A 20,882-nucleotide genomic window follows, 5' to 3' on the forward strand; every position below is an offset into this window, starting at 1 on the left:
ACTGTTTGTGTGTTTCTTTGTGTGTCTCTGTGTGTACTTTATACAGCCAGCAAAATATTTCAATCTCTAGGCTAGTGGAATAAAAAAAGATATATATTAAACTCATCTTATTCAATTCTACAAACTGTAATATGCTTTATATAATTTTAGTAATTTTTGAATTTGATTTGTGCCTTCAGTAACACCAAGACATTGCAGTGTTAGTGAGAGCACTAATTTATGCATACATGCATGCATGTTTCTGTACAGCCCTTTGATGTCTAGCTCTTCTACGTTTTACAGGTATGGATATTCAAGTGCCAAACTAAGCTCTTTCAGTAAAAACAGGAATTAACTTTCCTGATGTCATATTCTCACTCTCTTTTTGAAGGCCAACAATTGTGGGGAGTACAAGCCTAGAATTATAAATCATTTTTCTGAGATATGCCTATAAATCTTAAATTACATTAAACCATAATCCCTTTCTCTCAAGAGGACACATTGATGTTCTTTCCGCTCTGTCCACATCTCTAATAAAACCTGATTTCTCCCTTTATTCAAGATTCAGTTCAAAGGTTTCTATCTCCACCATAGCTTCTCTCTCTTTTTGCTAGCTATCTTCCTTAAATTCTACAACAGACTTTTATTGAGCATCTACTCTATGTCAGGTCCTGTACTAGCTGCCAAGGAGATAATAACAAAATTGGACATTATGGCACTTTATCTATGTTCAGTCTTATAAAGGAGAAGCCCTTTAATCAAATAGAAAGAGCTTGTGGTAGGTCAGTTAATCAGAAGTGATCTTTTATCAGGTTTTAACAATATGATTTATGCAATGTTTTAAAATGCATTTTAACCTAAAAGCCTACAAAGTGCACACTTTATCCACTATCAAAAAAAAAAAAAAAAAAAAGAGGCCAAAGCTCTTTTTCATTAAACAAGAGTCTGCCAGTTGGTTATCAAAGTGTCACCTTTCACACATAAATAGACCCTAGGGACTTCCCTGGTGGCCTGATGGTTAAGAATCCACCTTCCAATGCAGGGGACGCAGGTCCAATCCCTGGTGGGGAACTAAGATCGCACATGCCACAACTACTGAGCCCGTGAGCTCTAGAGCCCTCGTGCCATAACTAGAGAGCCCGTGCACTGCAGCTACTGAGCCCACATGCTCTGGAGCCCATGCACCACAACTAGAGAGAAGCCAGCATGCCACAACAAAGAGCCCACGCCACAACTAAAGGCCCTGCATGCCACAATGAAGATCCCTCATTCCATAACTAAGATCTGATGCAGCCACAAAAATAAATAGACCCTGAATTTATGAACCACACATGTAAATTCATCCAGTTAAGACATATCAAGTGTAAAAGTTGTCTTAATATGTCATTTTATAATAGTTCTTAATTAGCCTGTACTGAAATATGTGACTTCATGTAATATTTGGTATGTCATTAAAATACTAGTTCAACATTCATGAATAGATTTGGGCAGAAACCCAACTGGTTCTGGATAAATATTAAATTGACAGAATTATATGGACATGTCGTGTTCAAATTGCCAAGGACATAGGTCAGTACTTTCAATAGAGGGAATGGAAAGGGTAGCTGTGTAGACTAGTTTAAGTGAGTTAAATAAGGAGAGTAAAGAGAGCTTCTACAGTTTTATAATTATTGAATAAATAACTAAAATAACTAGCCTTTAAGCTTCTTGAAAGTGAGATTCATACCTCATATAACTTTAAATCTAATACCCCTTGGTACAGATTTTATTTATCTTATATGCCACAGAATACTAAATGAATAATAAACAAAGTAACTAACTGAAGAATACCTTGGTTAATGAAAGCAATGCTGGATTTCAGTACCATGTTTTAATAGAAATTATTAATCTAAACTGACTGGTTTCCTTCCTGTACAATGCTGTACAAATGATCCAATAGAGTTCAATAATTATATAATTTAATTATATAATTTAATTATATATAATTTAATTATATAATATGGCTTACCAAATAGAGTATTTCAATTCTTATTTTTATAGGCATGGAAACCATGGCTCAGATAGGCTAGAAACATGCCCAAGTCCATGATGCAGGCAGAGATGGCATCAGAGCTCAACTTATCTGACTCCTCATCCAAAATTCTCCCAAGTCTACCTCTTAGGCTAGAAAGACGCATTATTCAAGTTAATGCTACAGTGCTGGAGTACTGAATGTACCTTCCTAATATCTCCTTTGTACAGAGAAGTCTAGTAAGTATAATTTAATGTTTAGCCATGAAATTGCAACACTAGAGCGATGGATCTCAAAGAGATCTCAATACTGCCCTTGACTATGATGTATTATATTCTCCTAGGCCACAGAAAAGACTCCTAAGGGGCAGAAGGTAGATTTAAAGCTTGCATGCAACATCAAATGATTATCATATACCTAGAGCTACAGACACATTAGATTTGTCTGGATGCAAAGCTCATGCTGGTACTTCTAGGGGCCAAAAATTGAATGTCAAAGACAGGGGAAGGCATGCAGAAACCATACAGCATCTCACTCAACACGAAACTGGCACAGCTATAGAAATGCCACATTGGCTAACGTTTTAGCAAAGGCTTCCCAAGCAAACTCCAGTTCTCAGAGGGCTGGGCTGGCAGTTGGTCTCTGCAGACACCTCTCTCCCACCACCTCCATCTGGGAGGCACCAGGCATTGCAGCCATGGGGGCGAGCATCCTGATAGCCAGAGACAGGGGTGGGTGGAGGTAGGCAACTCGCTAAAATAAGCCCCTGGAGCAGTCACAGTTATAAACTACAATAGCACTTAAACTGGATAATGAATGTACCAATACTTTCAAATTATATTCCAAACACATACTAAGGTATTTTAAGAATGTGAGATATTTTTAGGATAATGGCTTCTTTATTCAGAAAGAAAAAAAAATGAGGATGACATGCTATTGAAGCATATGTGCACTAATGTGCTCTGGTGTCGTAAAAAAGTATGGTTTATGTATGTAATGCTTCACCAGGCTTGTCACATAGAGATTCATGTAAAATAATATTTAAAATTCGGTTAGATCCAGCTCACTGTCATTCCCTTGGACTGAGAGCTGCTCAAGGGCAAGAACCACGTCTAATTTCTCATCTTGAACTCTATTAATGATGCTTGGAACATAGGAGGCCCTGAACAAATAACCAGGGAGCTCAACTTAGCTGATCCCAAAGAAAGGAGCTAACCAGAGCTTGGAGCCACCGCAGGGGAGTTTGGCAGTGCTTCACAGATGTATACAGGCAGGTCTGCAATCTGGACTGAGTCCGAATTCTGGCTCTTCCACTCACTGGCCACGTGGCCTTGGGCAAATTATTTATCCTTTCTGAGCTTCCATTTTTTAATTTGTAAAATGGCTGTATTAATATTCTCTGCATGGACTAATTGAGAAAATAAATAACATTGCCACTAGGACTCAATAATCTCAAAAGTAAAACAATAAAGTCTTTTGGGATTTTTAAAACTTTTCCCAAAAAGTAAGGTACATTTTTTTAAAGCAATGAAAGTCCTGAGTCAGAAGAAAAAAGTGTGGAAACCATATTTCTATCCAATATGTTTTCAGTGGGTTTATCCACTAATTTGCATGAATTCCCTAATCTATATTGAGTTTCTGTTCCTAGAGTTGGTGAAATTAGGTGGTAAATAGGCCTCTAAGAAATAAGGAGGCTGACACATTCAGGTGCCGGACAGGTGACCTTTACAAAAGAACAGCACCTTTGAACCTGCCTTTGGCATAACCTATTACTGTTTCAGCAAGTGCCTCCTAGGCAAGCTGGTCTGAACTTGCACTGATTTTTAAGTAAAATTTAACTGCAGAATTATTTTTCTTCTTCCTCTTCATCCCCTATCCCTCACCAAAGGCATCCTTGAAAGGAATCTTACAGAACAGAATGTTTAAGAACCTGGGATCTGTGGCCTGTTTGATCTGATTTCAAATCCCCTACTTATCTTATTGACTGCGAAGGCTTGGACTAATTTCCTTGAGTAACAGTTTTCTTATCACTGACAGGAGGGTACTCATCATATCTGCTTTGAGATACTTATGGGGATACTTGAAAGAGATACTTTATAGAAATTGCCATAGGCACTTTGTTGCACATAGTATGTTTTCAATAAATAAATTGCATTATTAATTATTACAATATTGGATAACTGTGATGTCTTAAAATGTAAAATACAGCAATTATCTTGATAGAAATGTTCAAGGAGACCATCAGTTCTAAAGAAATAAACATTCGTTTCTCTCAGTCCCAAGCAGAACAGAGACTAGCACTAATGCAGTTTGTAATTTTCCTTACATGCCCTCTTAGAGGCAAGAGACTGCACTGAATGTTTTGAAAGGAAAGGATAATCCTCTTAAATTTGTTTCCACATCTCTAAGTCAATTCTCATTTCAAAATGTTTTCCATCCTACATTCCTCATCTAAACATTTAACTTTCGATTCCCAGGAAAGTTAGAGGACTGAATGTACCTTGCTCTGCTCTCTCACAAACCTCCATGGACTTCAACACTCTCAATGCCACAGGTCCCTTACCGGCTCTGGGTGAAAATGCATGCATCCCAGGGGCCATCCAAATTCCATCTTTCTCTGTCTTCTTCTGAGTGTAACTCCCTTCATCCTTTCATTTCCACATTTAGCCTTGATCTTTTAATAGCAGTTTCCCCACCAAGAGTAGCAAAGAAGAAAAAAGAATTTTGTCTTTTATGTTGCTTTAATAATATCCTTGATTGTTATCAGCTTGTCACCCTTATTAAGTTTTGATGACAAAATCTGATCACAGGAACCGAGGAGTGAGAAGCAGGAAACTGAGTCACATTCCCAGTCTTGCTCCTTCTGGAGCTGAGATAAATGACTCATTTTTCTTATGTCTCTGTTTCCTTACTGGCACCAAGTGGGGTGTGTGTACTGCTTTGGAGTTCAGATACACACACATACACACACACACACACACACACACACACCCCTTTAGAACTTCAGATCTAAGGGGTCCTTGCAGATAATTATTAAAGCGATGACAATGATGCTTTGCACTTGCTGCACTCCTACCTGTTGTAAAGCATTTTCACATCCATCCTCTCATTTGATTTTCTCCATACCTTTCTGAGAAAGGACTCCAGCCCACATCATGTACATCTTACTGGTAAGAAACTGATACACAAAGGGATTTGATCAAGGATTTCAGGTAGCATGTTAGAGGCAGTCCTGGAAGTAGAATCTGGGTTTTAAGACACTCTACTCCAGCTTTCCTTTCACCACCCCATGGTATTTCAACTAACACTGCACAGAAACAAACACCATCAAAAATGCTAAGCCACGTGTAACTTACTCCTCAGAAAGCAGTGATTGCCAACATCTTCCAGCAAACATAGAAAGTAGAAATAGCTCACCTTTTAACTCAGTCATTCTTTTCCTGGATTTTTATTTTTATTTTTATTCTTTCTATTTTACTTCAATATCGGATGCAAGAGAGAGGAGATGACAAAGCAAACTTTTGTGTTATAGAACTTAACAGAGAGGCTTGGATGAGATCTGGAAACCAATTATTAGAAGCTTCATTGCCTCTGAAACTAGCTGGGAGACCTTAGGCAAGCCATTTCACTTCTCTGGACTTCATTATTTTAATTTAGGAAATAAGGGAGCTTGACTGGGCAAGTCCAGGGTCTCTTTGACTTGCGTGTTTTTGTCTTTATTATATAACTATGGCATAGAGTATTGCTAGTAATGAGAAGTGAAAAATAATCAACTCCTCTGATGCTTTGAGCAACTGTGTGCGTGTGTGTGTGTGTGTGTGTGTGTGTAGAACACTCCAAATTATTCAGGGTCAGTCAACAAGTCAACTTAGTATCACTTTCCCAAATCCTCAAGCACTTTTCCTCCAAAGCCACTTTATGGGACAGCTATTAAAAGAGCACTCTTACACTTCTGTCCTTTTTGGACACAATTCAGCTTTCTTCCTTTTCTTTGGTCTAAAGTGGAAGGTTACAAGGTAAGCAGGAGTGGATCATCACATCAATCACTACCTTGTACAAACTTTCAATAAATTATAAATCACTTTTCTCAGAGTCATTAAATATGCCTGGAATTTTCATGCAGAAACTTTTTTTTTTAATTTCAAGAGTTACAGAAAGGAATGAGAAAGAGGGGAAAATACAATTATATTATGATCACATTATCATCTATTTCCAAAACTATTCACAATTTCCTAAACATTTTCAGATACTTACCTCAGTTAAGACTCATAGCAACTCTGAGGGGACAATCAGAATTCTTCTATTTTACCAAGAGGTTAGAAGATTTGCTTAGATGTATGTACCTATTAATAAGTTCTGCTAGGACTTAAAGCCAGATCTTCTCACCCCTAACCAAATATTTTTCCCCTTCAAATTTTACTAAGAGTGTTTTACTAATATACTATCAATTTAATTTTATCTAGAATTTTCCTTTGAGTCAGAGATAATATTTCTAGTAATATGAAGCATTTTACCTGGACTTGTTCAAAACACTTCTATTACTTCCTCATTTTTATCTATTTGTAAGAAGAAAAACTGGACCTATCAGGTTAGAGTCAGTTATCAACACTCTGAATATTGCCATCAACTTGAATAACAAAATATACCAGGTTGTTAAAATATGCGAATCACATAAGGTACCTAGAAAACATGTGTTCTTTATTATGGGTTACACACACACACACACACACACACATATCCTAAAGCCCTATCCATGTGAATAGCCTTCTTCCTTAATGAAAATGAAATCACTACTTCCTCCAAATGAGACCCAATGAAAACGCTATGGCTCTCCTTGAACACAGGTTCAAATCTTATCTCTGCCGCTTACCAGCTATGTGATCACGGAAATAAGAGTAAGATCTACCTTCTAAAGCTGTTACAGGTTTACATAAATCTTGTAAAGTACTTGGCACAGTGCCTGTCATAAAATGATCAGTGAAAGCTGGGTTTAACGTACATATCAACATATCTTTATCAACACTATTTATTTCTGTGTAGATTAATAGTGGCAGATTTTTAGAACCAAAATATCTCTTACTACTCACTAATAACAGTATCAGCCGATGAAATGAAAATTTCTTTTTATGTTAGCTTAGTCTTAGGTAGGGGCCAGGGTATAGTAACTTGGGGGCATAGATGCTCATTGATTAGTTCTAGTTACGAATAACTAGCCATGTGGAAATGTTTTAAATATTTGGTAGCACTATATTTCAAGTACTTCACCTATAAAACAGAGGAACAGAATTAATTTTAAGAATGTTTCAGAGAGGAAGTAGTTAAAATTTTAGCTCATTGTTAAGATTAAATAAAAGAAAGCATTTAAGTTTTACCTGAAACCACTGTTTATACTCTTTACTTACATACGACTGTTAGAAATATTGAGGATTTTTTCCATGCAAAAAGTAACAGTAATCAAGAAAGCCTGACCTTTTCCTTATATTTTGTGGCCATTTATTATTAAATTATGTTCAATTATTTCCTCCTCTTGACAAGAGGGTGATTCTGGTTTATCGTTTTTTAGAAGTTACCACTGCCTAATATCTGTAAAATTGAATTTAGTATGGGACCAATATTTATAGACTTGTTTTCTATTATAATTAATAAAGCTGTCCCGGCAGTACAGCAAGGGAAATCTTGCCCAGATTTATAAAACTTGATAGTTCCCATCACCCTACGATAGTTTTCACGTTAATACTGTGTCTTCTTACCTGCTCCTTCCGAAGCCAATTTCACATAAACAGGAAATCATGGCTCTAGGTTGTTGACAAAATGAAGCAGGCTTGACAAAAACAGTCTCTTTTCAAGAGGAGAATTCTCAGAGTAAAAGAAATTTTTATGCCTGGGCTCTATTTTCTTTGAGAATAAGTCAATTCCTTTCCCTTCCTGGGGGTGACTTATCCTGACATGTAATCTTGAGTTATAGGTACTTACATGGCCAGATAGGCAGGCCATGTATAGCATGAAGGATTATACTAATGGTAAATTTTGGTTACAGTTTTGTAGTTTTAAATATTTGCTATCTTCTTCTACCAAATCCATCCCTACAGAGGCCTTCACTGGTGGCCCTTTGTGTAAGGGAAGCATGCATCCCACCTTGTAGACATTAGGCTTGCTCATGTGACTTGCTTTGGCAAATAGAACAAATGACTTATGCCTATCAAACAGAATCTTTAAGAATCATTTTATTCTTTTATCATTTCATCCTTTGGCCCTGAGAATGGCATGAATGAAAAAGCACAGAGAAGAGAGCAATACAAGAATATATATATTATATATAAATTTTAAACCACTGAGAGTTGAAGGTTATTTTCTCCTGTAGCATACTCTAGCTTAACCTGACAAATACAGTCTGATTCTACCTTACTTGCATGCAATCAATTTTAGATAGATAGGTGCCGTAACAATGAAGAGAAAACAAATTTCATACTAGACAAAAAATAGAGCCAAGGACACGTCTTTCTGCAAACACAAATTCAGAAACAGCTCAGTCATCACTGGATTGGAAAATTGGCCTCTCCGGAAACATGGATGTCTGCTTAGTAACTTACTCTATCGTCTTGGAAAAAATCTCTACCCTTTCTGGATACTTTTCTACAAGATTGGTTGTACATCATAATGCCATCTGGAAAATGAGCATCACCTTAGAGAATGACTGTGAAAAGTGAATGAGATGATGTATATATAACGGGCTTACACACACTAGCACATTATATTCTTATTATCATTATATAGAGTTGGTAGCATCAGTACTATTTTAATGAACTGCTGATTCACAGCAGCCCAATTTATATAATTAAACACAAAATAATAAAGTTCATACCATGTGCTCTTGATTGCAAGTGTTCTTTCTGTTTGAGGATACCAAGTGTCTATTCTTTCTCCTCTCCGAAAGCCATGTCACAGCCATTGTCCTATCTTCACCCTCCAATTTCTCATTCACAGTGAATTAAATGAAATTCCACCCTCGCTCCTCACACCCACAGTGGGCCTATTTTTCCCAGGCTAAATTCATTTTTTCAGACCTTAACTAATTTACCAACCATCTCTATGGCAACCCCCTGGGCCTCTTGTCCCACAGTTGCTACCAGAGTTCTCTACAGTGACAGATAAAATAGATCTATTAATTTCTGAGTTTTACAGAATAAGAAAATGAGAAGAAATTTCTGTTACAAACTCATGGGAACATGGAAAAGCTAAATACCCACCAGACATTTGCTTTATGACAGAGCTGCTAAATATCAGGAAATACAGAACAGCATTTTAGGGGTGAAAAGGACCTTCACAGGTAGTCTAGTTAAATTTTTTATTTTGAGATGAAGATATTGAGGGCCTAAAGAGAAAATGACTTGCTCAAAGTCATTCAACTATATGCTAGCACAACTACAAAGGCAACTTTTAAAAGGAATCATAGTGGGTTTTTTTGTGCTATATCCAGCTGTCTCATTTTATCAAAGAAGATGAAAGAAAAAGTGTTAATTGGCTATGCAAGACTGCTAATCAGTAATATGCAGGAAAATTGCAACACAGCCTTTAGTTGCTCAGACGTAAGCTAAAAGAAAAAAAAGGGGGATGGGGGGAATACAGAGAAAACTAGATGCACAAATGTCCATTTATAGAACTTCAAAACTCTGTTTATTTAAAATCCATTTTCCGTGAAAGCAGGTCATAGAAATAAACTGAATGAACTTAAAGTCAGTTTGCATTGCATATGCTATATATTTATGATAAATAAACCCATTTGTAGAATGGGAAAAGCAAGTGAGACCTAGGTTGGCTAGGTTCTGACACTTCTCTGCAACTCATTATTCTCAGGCAAACCTTGGTTAATTAATAGTTTTCACCTCCATTTCTTACAGTATTATTTTGTGATAGAAATTCTCTCCGCCTATTAAAAGTAAATGAATATTTCTCATTTCCACAGATAGATATGTGCTCTCATTTGGGAAATGATTATCCTTTGTTTCCCCCTATTTCAAGTGAGATATAGATGCCTATAGCTTTCCAAAATAAAGAAACAGTAATTCAAGAAGAAAACTGTATAGTCCTGAAAATACAACAGGAGGTGGTAGGAATTTTGGTAAAGGAAATTGTGTGCCTTACCCATTGGCACAGGTGAGAGTTCAACTCTACCCAATGATTTTCAAATGCAAATAACAATCCAGATAATTTAAGATGTAAAGATGGTTAAGATTTTCACATGAAATTTCTCAATTGTTCAATGTTGACAGAAATAAATAAAATGCAACTCTGTCCATGTCTAATGATCTGTGCTATAGGCTGGAGTTACACAATTCCTGACCAATTACAAATAGTGATCTACCTTTTTGGAGTAATTACCCTAAGTAAAATTACAATGGGCCCTAATTTTTTATATTTATCCCTAAAAGTTTATTTTTCTATCAATATAATTTTACTCTCAGTCAGTAATACTGGTAACACAAGAAATCACCAACTAAGAAAATGCAAACATTAGGCGGTTACAGTTAGGGTCATGATTGCATTATCTCTTTCTCAAGGAGGTATTACACAGCTCATGAATTACATACCATCTTTTATATTACAAAGCTCTTCACCACTGGGCAGTGAAAAATAGATATAATGATGAAAATCGAGGCATGTGGTACTGTAAGTCATACAAGTAAAGGCAGGTTAGAAATCGTGTTTGGAAACTATTCCAGTAAACTCAGTTATCTACATTGAAGCTTTCATCTTAGTATCAATGTCATTTATTGTACTTCAGTATTCACAAAGATACCATCTTATACAGCTGATGGAGAAATGCTTATGGGCAAAACAATTAGGTGGGTATAGGAGAAGAACTAGAGAAAGCTCTATTTTTTAGTATTTCTTTTTGTCATTATTCTGAGAGATGTTGTATAACAAGGAGTAGTTAATTTGGGGGGTGGATCAATTGGGAGAAAAATGTGAAAAAGGAAACATTTATGATGTGGTTTAAATATTAAAAGTGAAGCATTGTCAGTTTCTTAAATAGCAGAAACATCATATATAGAAGTAAAGGAGAGGACCTCCCTGGCAGTCCAGTGGTTAAGAGTCTATGTTTCCACTGCAGTGGGTATGGGTTCGATCCCTGGTCAGGGAACTAAAATCCCACATGCCGCAAGGCACAGCCAGAAAAAAAGAAAAAGAGAAAAAGAAAAAAATAATGTCAACTGCAGCAACATGCACGCTACTAGAGATTATCATACTAAGTGAAATAAGACAGAAAGAAAAAGACAAATACCCAATGATATTACTTATATGTGGAATCTAAAATATGGCACAAATGAGCCTATCTACAAAACAGAAACAGACTCATAGACATAAAGGACAGACTTGTGGTTGCCAAAGGGGAGGGGAGATGGGAGAGGGGTGGACTGGGAGTTTGGGGTTGGTAGATGCAAACTCACATTTAGAATGGATAAACAACAAGGTCCTAATGTATAGCACAGGGAACTATATTAAAAATCCTGTGATAAACCATAATGGAAAAGAATATAAGAAAAGAATGTATGTATGTGTATAACTGAGTCACCTTGCTAAACAGCAGAGATTGGCACAACATTGGCATAACTATACTTCAATAAAATATGTTTAAAAAGTAAACAAAAAAATAATATACTTAGTTATGCTTAACGTATATGTCAGTTCTCTAGTTCTTGGGCTTTTCTGATCTCTTTCTGCCTCAGGTTAATAAAACTAGCTATTCTTGATTTTCTAAATGAGTTAGACTTCAGTGAGAATAGTAAACAAATTCTGGTCATCCCCAGCTTCTATACCCCCAAAAATCTCTTCTGGGCTATTATGCCCTGCAATGTGCTGTAACCTTCACAATAACCTCCTTTTGAAGAAAAGAAAGTTAAACATTAAAAAAACAAACAAATGAGGGAAGAGTCAAGATGGTGGCATGGGAAGACACGGAGATCGCGTCTCCTCACAAATAGAATAGTTACTGGAGGTCAGCAGGGGACCTGAGGCCCAAGCAGACCACAGGAACCCCAGAGCAACCGGGTAGGAACTGGGGGAAGTCAGGGGGGCAGGGAAGCCCGACGGGACAGGCGCCCCTGGGGGAGGGAGGAGGTTCCTGCCTGGAGGGACCATTGGGGGCTGGGGAGATCGGGGAAACTGCGACTGGGTTTCTCCCACCCAGGAGGCCAGGAGGCCTGCTGTGCTCCCCAGCTTGGGGGCCTGCTGGGCTCCCCAGTGAGGTCCTCCACCCTCCAAGGCTCCCTCCAGGCTGCTGGGGTCCTGGGGGTGTGGGAAGGAGGGAGGAGGGGCGAGGATGTGAAGAGGCAGACAGGAGGGGGTGGGGGCTTTGAGACTGGGGGACAGGGAGGCAAGAGGGTGTTTCCCCTGCCCTCTTGGCTAGGGAGGCTGACTGGGCTCCCGGGCCTGGTCCTTCACTCTCCAGGCCCCCTCCAGCTGCTTGGAACCTAGGAGAGTGGGGGGCAGGGGAGAAGTAGAGAGGCAGACAAGGACCCTACCAGACTGGGAGATCTGGGGAAGTGCCGCAGGTGTTACCATAGCCCAGTTGGCCCTGGGAAGCCTGTTGGGTGTCAGAGTCTGCTCTCCTGCATTCCAGTGCCCCCTGCAGCTGTGAGTGTTCTAGGGGAATAGGAGAGAGCGGGTGAGAAAGAAGAGAACCCAAGGAGGAGGGACCCTCCGAAACTGGAGGACTAGGGGAGGTGCCTAGCATCTCTCCCACCAACTCGGGCCCAGGGAGCCTGCTGGGTACCTTGACCTGGTCCTTTGCTACCAGGACCAGAGGCATTCTTGGGCCCCTCTGCCTCATTGGGCCTAAGCCCCATTTCCCACCACCCCCAGGGCCTTGGCTAAGTGTAGGCCCTGCCCATTCCCTAACTTATCCCACCCACCCTGCCCTTGTCTAAGCCCCATCCCCACAGCCAAGACCTTTTCTGGCTTTGTTTTTTTTTTTTTTTTTTCTTTTTTCTTCTTCTTTTTTTTCTTCCCACGTCCTCACTTAGGCTATTGCAGTTGCTTTACCTTCCAGCTGTTGCTCCATCTTTTTTTTTTTAATTTTTTCTAACACATCTGTTAGTTTCCTATTATTGTATTTTTTATCTTGCTATTTTTCTGCTGTTCTCCTACTTTTTTTTAAAGTTTTTTTTTTTCATTTTCCCTGCTCCACACAGCTTGTGGGATCTTGATACACAAGCCCAGTGTCAGGCCTGAGCTCCTGAGGTGGGAGCTCTGAGTCCAAAACATCGGACAAACAGGGAAACCCAGTTCCCAGGGAACATTCTTTACAGTGAGGTCTCCCAGAGGTTCTCAACTCAACACCAAGACCCAGTTATACTCAACAGCCTACAAACTCCAGTGCTTGAAACCTCAGGCCAAACACCCAGTGGGACAGGAACACAATCCTGCCCATTCAAAGAGGGGGAAATGAGACGACAAAAAAATATATCACAGATGAAGTAACAAGGTAAAAATACACAAGACCAAATAAGTAAAGAGGAAATAGGAAAATTGCCTGAAAAAGAATTCAGAGTAATGATAGAAAGATGATCCAAAATCTCGATAACAAAATAGAGAAAATACAAGAAACAGTTTATAAGGACTCAGAAGAACTAAAGAGCAAACAAACAGTAATAGATAACAAAATAACCGAAATTAAAATACGCTAGATGCTATAAACAGCCGAATAACTGAGGCAGAAGAACGAATAAGTGAGTTGGAAGATAGAATGGGGGAAATAACTGCCATAACAAAAACAACAAATAACATATAAGGGAAAACCCATAAGGATAACAGCTGATCTTTCTGCAGAAACTCTGCAGGCCAGAAGGGAGTGGCAGGATATACTGAAAGTCCTGAAAGATAGAAACCTACAGCCAAGAATACTCTACCCAGCAAGAATCTCATTCAGATTCGATGGAGAAATCAAAAGCTTTACACACAAGTAAAAGTTAAGAGAATTCAGCACCACCAAACCAGCCTTACAACAGTGCTAAAGGAACTTTTCTAAGCAGGAAACACAAGAGAAAGAAAAGACCTACGAAAACAAACCCAAAACAATTAAGAAAATGGTAATAGGAACATACATGTCAATAATCACCTTAAATGTAAATGGATTAAAGGCTCCAACCAAAAGACACAGACTGATTGAATGGATACAAAAACAAGACCCTTACATGTGCTGTCAACAAGAAACCCGCTTCAGACCAAGGGACACATATAGACTGAAAGTAAAGGGATGGAAAAAGATATTCCATGCAAATGGAAGCCAAAAGAAAGATGGAGTAGCAATACTAATGTTAGACAAATTAGACTTTAAAGTAAAGACCATTACAAGAGACAAGGAAGGACACTACATCATGATCAAGGGATCCATCCAAGAAGAACATATCACAATGGTAAATATCTATGCACCCAACATAGGAGCACCTCAATATATAAGGCAAACACTAACAGCCATAAAAGGAGACATCGACAGGAACACAATAATAGTAGGAGACTTTAACACCCCACTTACATCAATGGACAGATCATCCAAACAGAAAATAAGGAAACACAAGCTTTAAATGACACATTAGACCATCTTGACTTAATTGATATTTACAGGACATTCCATCCAAAATGACAGAATACACTTTCTTCTCAAGTGCACATGGAACATTCTCCAGGATAGATCACATCTTGGGTCACAAATCAAGCCTTGGTAAATTCAAAAAATATTGAAATCATATCAAGCATTTTCTCTGACCACAATGCCATGAGACTAGATATCAATTACAGGAAGAAAACTGTAAAAAATACAACCACATGGAGACCAAACAATACACTATTAAACAACCAAGAAATCACTAAAGAAATCAAAGAGGAAATCAAAAAATACCTAGAAACAAATGACAATGAAAACACAACAACCCAAAACCTATGGGATGTAGCAAAAGCAGTTCTAAGAGGGAATTTATAGCAATACAGTCCTACCTCAAGAAACAAGAAAAATATCAAATAAAGAACCTAAGCTTACACCTAAAACAATTAGAGAAAGAAGAACAAAAAAACCCCAAACTCAGCAGAAGGAAAGAAATCATAAAGATCAGAACAGAAATAAATGAAAAAGAAATGAAGGAAACAATAGCAAAGATCAATGAAACTTAAAGCTGGTTCTTTGAGAAGATAAAAAAATTGATAAACCATTAGCCAAAATAATCAGGAAAAAAAGGGAGAAGATGCAAATCAACAGAATTAGAAATGAAGAAGGAGAAGTAACAACAGACACTGCAGAAATACAAAAGACCATGAGAGACTACTACAAGCAACTATATGGCAATAAATTGGATAATCTGGAAGAAATGGATAAATTCTTAGAAAAATACAATCCTCTAAGACTGAATCAGGAAGAAATAGAAACTATGAACAGACCAATCACAAGTATACAAATTGAGACTGTGATTAAAAATCTCCCAACAAACAAAAGCCCAGGGCCAGATGGATTCACAGGCAAATTCTATCAAACATTTAGAGAAGAGCTAACACCTATCCTTCTCAAACTCTTCCAAAATATAGCAGAAGGAGGAACACTCCCAAACTCATTCTACGAGGCCACCATCACCCTGATACCAAAACCAGGCAAAGATGTCACAAAAAAAGAAAATTACAGGCCAATATCACTGATGAATATAGATGCAAAAATCCTCAACAAAATACTAGTTAACAGAATCCAACAGCACATTCAAAAGATCATACACCATGATCAAGTGGGGTTTATTCCTGGGATGCAAGGATTCTTCAATATACACAAATCAATCAACATGATACATCATATCAACAAATTGAAGGATAAAAACCATATGATCATCTCAATAGATGCAGAAAAAGCTTTTGACAAAATTCAACATCCATTTATGATAAAAACTCTCCAGAAAATGGGCATAGAAGGAAATTACCTCAACATAATAAAAGCCATATATGAGAAACCAAAAGCCAACATCGTTCTCAGTGGGGAAAAACTGAAAGAATTCCCTCTAAGAACAGGAACAAGACAAGGGTGTCCACTCTCACCATTATTATTCAACATACTTTTGGAAGTTTTAGCCACAGCCATCAGAGAAGAAAAAGAAATAAAAGGAATCCAAACTGGAAAAGAAGAAGTAAAATTGTCACTCTTTGCAGATGACATGATATTATATATAGAAAACCCTAAAGACTCTACCAGAAAACTGCTAGGACTAATTGATGAGTTTAGTAAAGTAGCAGGATACAAAAGTAATGCACAGAAATCTCTTGCATTCCTATACACTAACAATGGAAGAGCAGAAAGAGAAATTAAGGAAACTCTCCCATTCACCATTGCAACAAAAAGAGTAACAGACCTAGGAATAAACCTGCCTAAGGAGGCAAAAGATCTGTATGCAGAAAACTTTAAGACATTGATGAAAGAAATCAAAGATGACACAAACAGATGGAGGGACATACTATGTTTCTGGATTGGAAGAATCAACATAGTGAAAATGACTGTACTATCCAAAGCAATTTACAGATTCAATGCAATCCCGATCAAATTACCAATGGCACTTTTCACAGAACTAGAGCAAGAAATCTTATGATTTGTATGGAAATGCAAAAGACCCCGAATAGCCAAAGCAATCTTGAGAAGGAAAAATGGAGTGGGTGGAATCAGGCTTCCTGACTTCAAACTATACTACAAGGCCATAGTGATCAAGACAGTATGGTACTGGCACAAAAATAAAAAGGAAGATCAATGAAATAGAATAGAGAACTCAGAGGTAAGCCCAAACACATATGGGCACCTTACCTTTGACAAAAGAGGCACGAGTATACAATGGAAAAAAGACAGCCTCTTCAATAAGTGGTGTTGGGAAAATTGGACAGCAACATGTAAAAGAATGAAATTAGAACACTTCCTAACACCATACACAAAAATAAACTCCAAATGGATTAAAGACTTAAATGTAAGGCCAGACACTATAAAACTCCTGGAGGAAAACATAGGCAGAACTCTCTATGACATACATCAAAGCAAGATCCTTTTTGGCCCTACTCCTAGAATAATGGAATTAAAATCAAGAATAAACAAATGGGACCTAATGAAATGTAAAAGCTTTTGCACAGCAAAAGAAACCATAAACAAGACAAGAAGACAACCCTCAGAATGGGAGAAAATACTTGCCAACGAAGCAACAGACAAAGGATTAATCTCCAAAATATTCAAGCAGCTCATGCAGCTTAATACCAAAAAAGCAAATAACCCAGTCCACAAATGGACAGAAGACCTAAATAGACATTTCTCCAAAGAAGACATACAGATGGCCAACAAACACATGAAAAGATGCTCAACATCATTAATCATGACAGAAATGCAAGTCAAAGCCACAGTGAGATTTCACCTCACACTGGGCAGAATGGCCATCATCAAAACATCTAGAAACAATAAATGTTGGGGAGGGTGTGGAGAAAAGGGAACTCTCCTGCTCTGTTGGTGGGAATGTTAGCTGGTACAGCCACTATGGAAAACAGTTTGGAGATTCCTTAAAAAACTATAAATGGAACTACCATATGACCCAGCAATCCCACTACTGGGCATATACCCAGAGAAAACCATAATCCAAAAAGAAACATGTACCATAATGTTCATTGCAGCAGTATTTACAATAGCCAGGACATGGAAGCAAATGCCCATCAACAGATGAATGGATAAAGAAGATGTGGCACATATATACAATGGAATATTACTCTACCATAAAAAGGAATGAAATTGAACTATATGTAATGAGGTGGATAGACCCATACAGAGTGAAGTAAGCCTGAAAGAGAAAAACAAATACCTTATGCTAACACATATATATGGAATCGGAAGAAATGGTACTGATGAACCCAGTGACAGGGCAAGAGTGGAGATACAGAAGTAGAGAATGGACTTGAGGACATGGGACTGGAGTGGAGGGCAAAGTTGAAGCTGGGACGAAGTGAGAGAGTAGCATAGACATATTTACACTACCAAATGTAAAATAGATAGCTAGTGGGAAGTTGCTGTATAACAAAAGATCAACTTGATGATGGGAGATGCCTTAGAGGGCCAGGACAGGGAGTGGGGGAGGGAGTCGCAGGAGGGAGGGGATATGGGGATATATGTATAAATACAGCTGATTCGCTTTGGTGTACCTCACACAAACTGGTACAAGAGTGTAAAGCAAATATATTCCAATAAAGAGCCTTAAAAAAAACACACATTATTTTCCTCATTGCTATTTGATGCCCTTTTCAGTTTGTGACATGCTTAAATTTGCATAGCTGTAATGCTGGAAAGCATTATTTTCTGCAAATGCAAACATAAGATGAAGAAATTACTTGATTGCATCAAATAGAGTGAAAGAAACCTTCAATGAGTCTGTGTACACAGCATGATGTCTATGGAGTCACTCTCCATCACCTCACAGTTTCATATTTTTTTAAATTATTTAATGGTTTACATTTATTTGAGAACAGCAGCTGAACAGGAGGGCTCTATTAATTGGATCAGTCACATTGATGAACATGTCTTTTAAACGTAGCAAAAGAATTTCAATTGAATTAGGAAACACCATATACTTGGATAAAAATTAATGTTCTCTTGACCTGGTTGGTTTTGACAGACAGTTAAAATAAGATATTAATCCTCAGAATTACTGTAAATAGTAGTCCTGTGATCCTTGTATTATGTTTTCTTTCTGATAAGAGTTTTCTGCAAGTAACACTGTTATACAAATACACTGGATCCACCAGTTTGCAAGGCAAAAATAGAGACACAGATGTAGAGAACAAACATATGGACATCAAGGCGGGAAAGTAGGGGGTGAGGGGGTGGGGTGGGATGAATTGGGAGATTGGGATTGCCATATGTACATTACTAAGAAGAAAAAAAATCAAATTGTACACTTTAAACATATGCAGTTTATTGTATGTCAATTATATCTCAATAAAAGTTCTTTAAAAAAATACACTGGATCCAACAGTGTTTTAGTTAAGGCCAGATATGCCTGGTGCTCCATGGTTCCCTTATCAAGTGAATAATAATTTTTTTCTAAATAATAAATGTTTCTAAAAAAGTAAAATATTGTTGCTAAATTGTTTCTCACTTGATGTTACTGCTCTATGTAAATATAATTGCTATTTCTATGTTAACATTTTGTTGATATATGTATATAGTTATCACATTAAATGCTATTACTTCATTGCACTGTCTCCGTAAAAAGAGCTATTATCATGTTTAGCAATAATTGTTTTGTTTTAATTAATTCATCTCTTTACCCCACGTGTTTGTGAGAGGCAGTAGGGTAAAAACTTGGGATCTGGGTAAATAACTCTACTGCATAGCCTTGGACAAATTACTTAGCCCCTCTATACTTAATTTGCTTTATCTGCCAAATGGAAAAATATTACCTGAGAAGCTTGTTGTGAGAAATAAAATGTCATGCATGTTGTACAGATGCTTAAAAGTCATGAAACCCATTGTCCCTGAGTTACACAACTGAGCTACACTTTCCAGCCCCATTTCATCTCCACAGGAACACACAGCTAGTTCTTGCCAATGGAATGTAAGCAGAAATGAAGTTTGTCACCTTGAAACCAAACAATTTTCCTTAGATTTCCTATGACTTCTCTATGCAGCCCCTCTCCACCTCTAAAGCCCTATCTCCTCACTAGGTACTGTCATAGCAACCTTGGAATTTAAAGTTCCAATGTGGGATTATTTGTTTAATAGTTAAACCTTTTTCTTTTTAAATTGAACTATAGTTGATTTACAATATTGTGCTAGCTTCTGGTGGACAGCAAGGTGATTTTGTTCTGCATATGTGTGTGTGTGTGTGTGTGTGTGTGTGTGTATTCTTTTCCATTATAGGTTATTATAAGATATTAAATATAGTTCCCTATGTTATACAGTAGGAATTTGTTGTTTATTTTATATATAGTAGTTTGTGTCTGCTAACCAAACTCCTAATTTATTCCTACCTTATCTTTCACCTTTGGTAATCATAAATTTGTTTTCTTTGTCTGTGAGTCTATTTCTGTTTTGTAAATAAGTTCGTTTTATCATATTTTAGATTTTCACATGTAGGTCATATCATGGGGTATTTGTCTCTTTCTGACTTACTTCACTTAGTATGATAATTTCTAGGTCCATCCACATTGCTGCAAATGTCATTATTTCATTCTTTTTTATGGCTGAGTAATATTCCATTCTATATATGTACATCTTTCCCATTCATGCTTCCATGACTTGGCTACTGTAAATAGTGCTGCAATGAACCCTGGGTGCATGTATCCTTTCAAATTAGAGTCTTCTCCAGATATATACCAGAAATGGGATTACTGGATCATATGGTAACACTATTTTTAGTTTCTTAAGGAACCTCCATACAGTTTTCCATAGTGGCTGCACCTATTTGCATTCCAGTGTGGGATTTTTAAATGTAGTATATGAATATTCCAGTATATATACAATGTTATACCACTAATAACAAAACAGATTTTAAAAATGGAGTGGGAATGTCATCCCTTTTAAGTTAAAAGCCTAAAGGAGTTTATTTTTGCATTTGACTCACTTTGAAAATGTCAAAAACTTGATGAAGGGAAACATTCTAGGAAAACATTAATTTATAAAGAAAGTTCACAACTACAATGAAACATCTATAGTGTAACCTTGGTTACATCAAAGATTATAAATAAATTCAAAGACTTTGAAGAAGCAACTAGTCAAATGCGTTATAAATAAGGAATTTTCATCCCAGAAAGGGCAAGAGACTTCTCCATGGCCATTCCTGCCTCAGTTCTCCTTACATAATCCATTCATTTTCCTTTCCTAAAACCAAAGTTAATTTTTCTA

General features: G+C 37.4%; 1 protein-coding gene across 6 annotated transcripts in view; it reads right to left on the reverse strand.

Annotated features, from left to right (window-relative positions):
• Positions 1–20,882, reverse strand: part of GABRG2 (gamma-aminobutyric acid type A receptor subunit gamma2) — a 109,299-nt gene that overhangs the window by 41,251 nt on the left and 47,166 nt on the right. The window contains exon 7 of one of the 6 annotated variants that reach the window (XM_057747412.1): positions 9,887–9,911. The exons of the other annotated variants lie outside the window; for them this stretch is intronic. Coding sequence (XP_057603395.1) covers positions 9,887–9,911 — 25 coding nt within the window. The remainder of the gene's footprint in view (positions 1–9,886; positions 9,912–20,882) is intronic. 6 annotated transcript variants of the gene reach the window in all.

Source organism: Hippopotamus amphibius, chromosome 1 (assembly GCF_030028045.1).
Source record: "Hippopotamus amphibius kiboko isolate mHipAmp2 chromosome 1, mHipAmp2.hap2, whole genome shotgun sequence".
Classification (NCBI taxonomy): Eukaryota; Metazoa; Chordata; class Mammalia; order Artiodactyla; family Hippopotamidae; genus Hippopotamus; species Hippopotamus amphibius.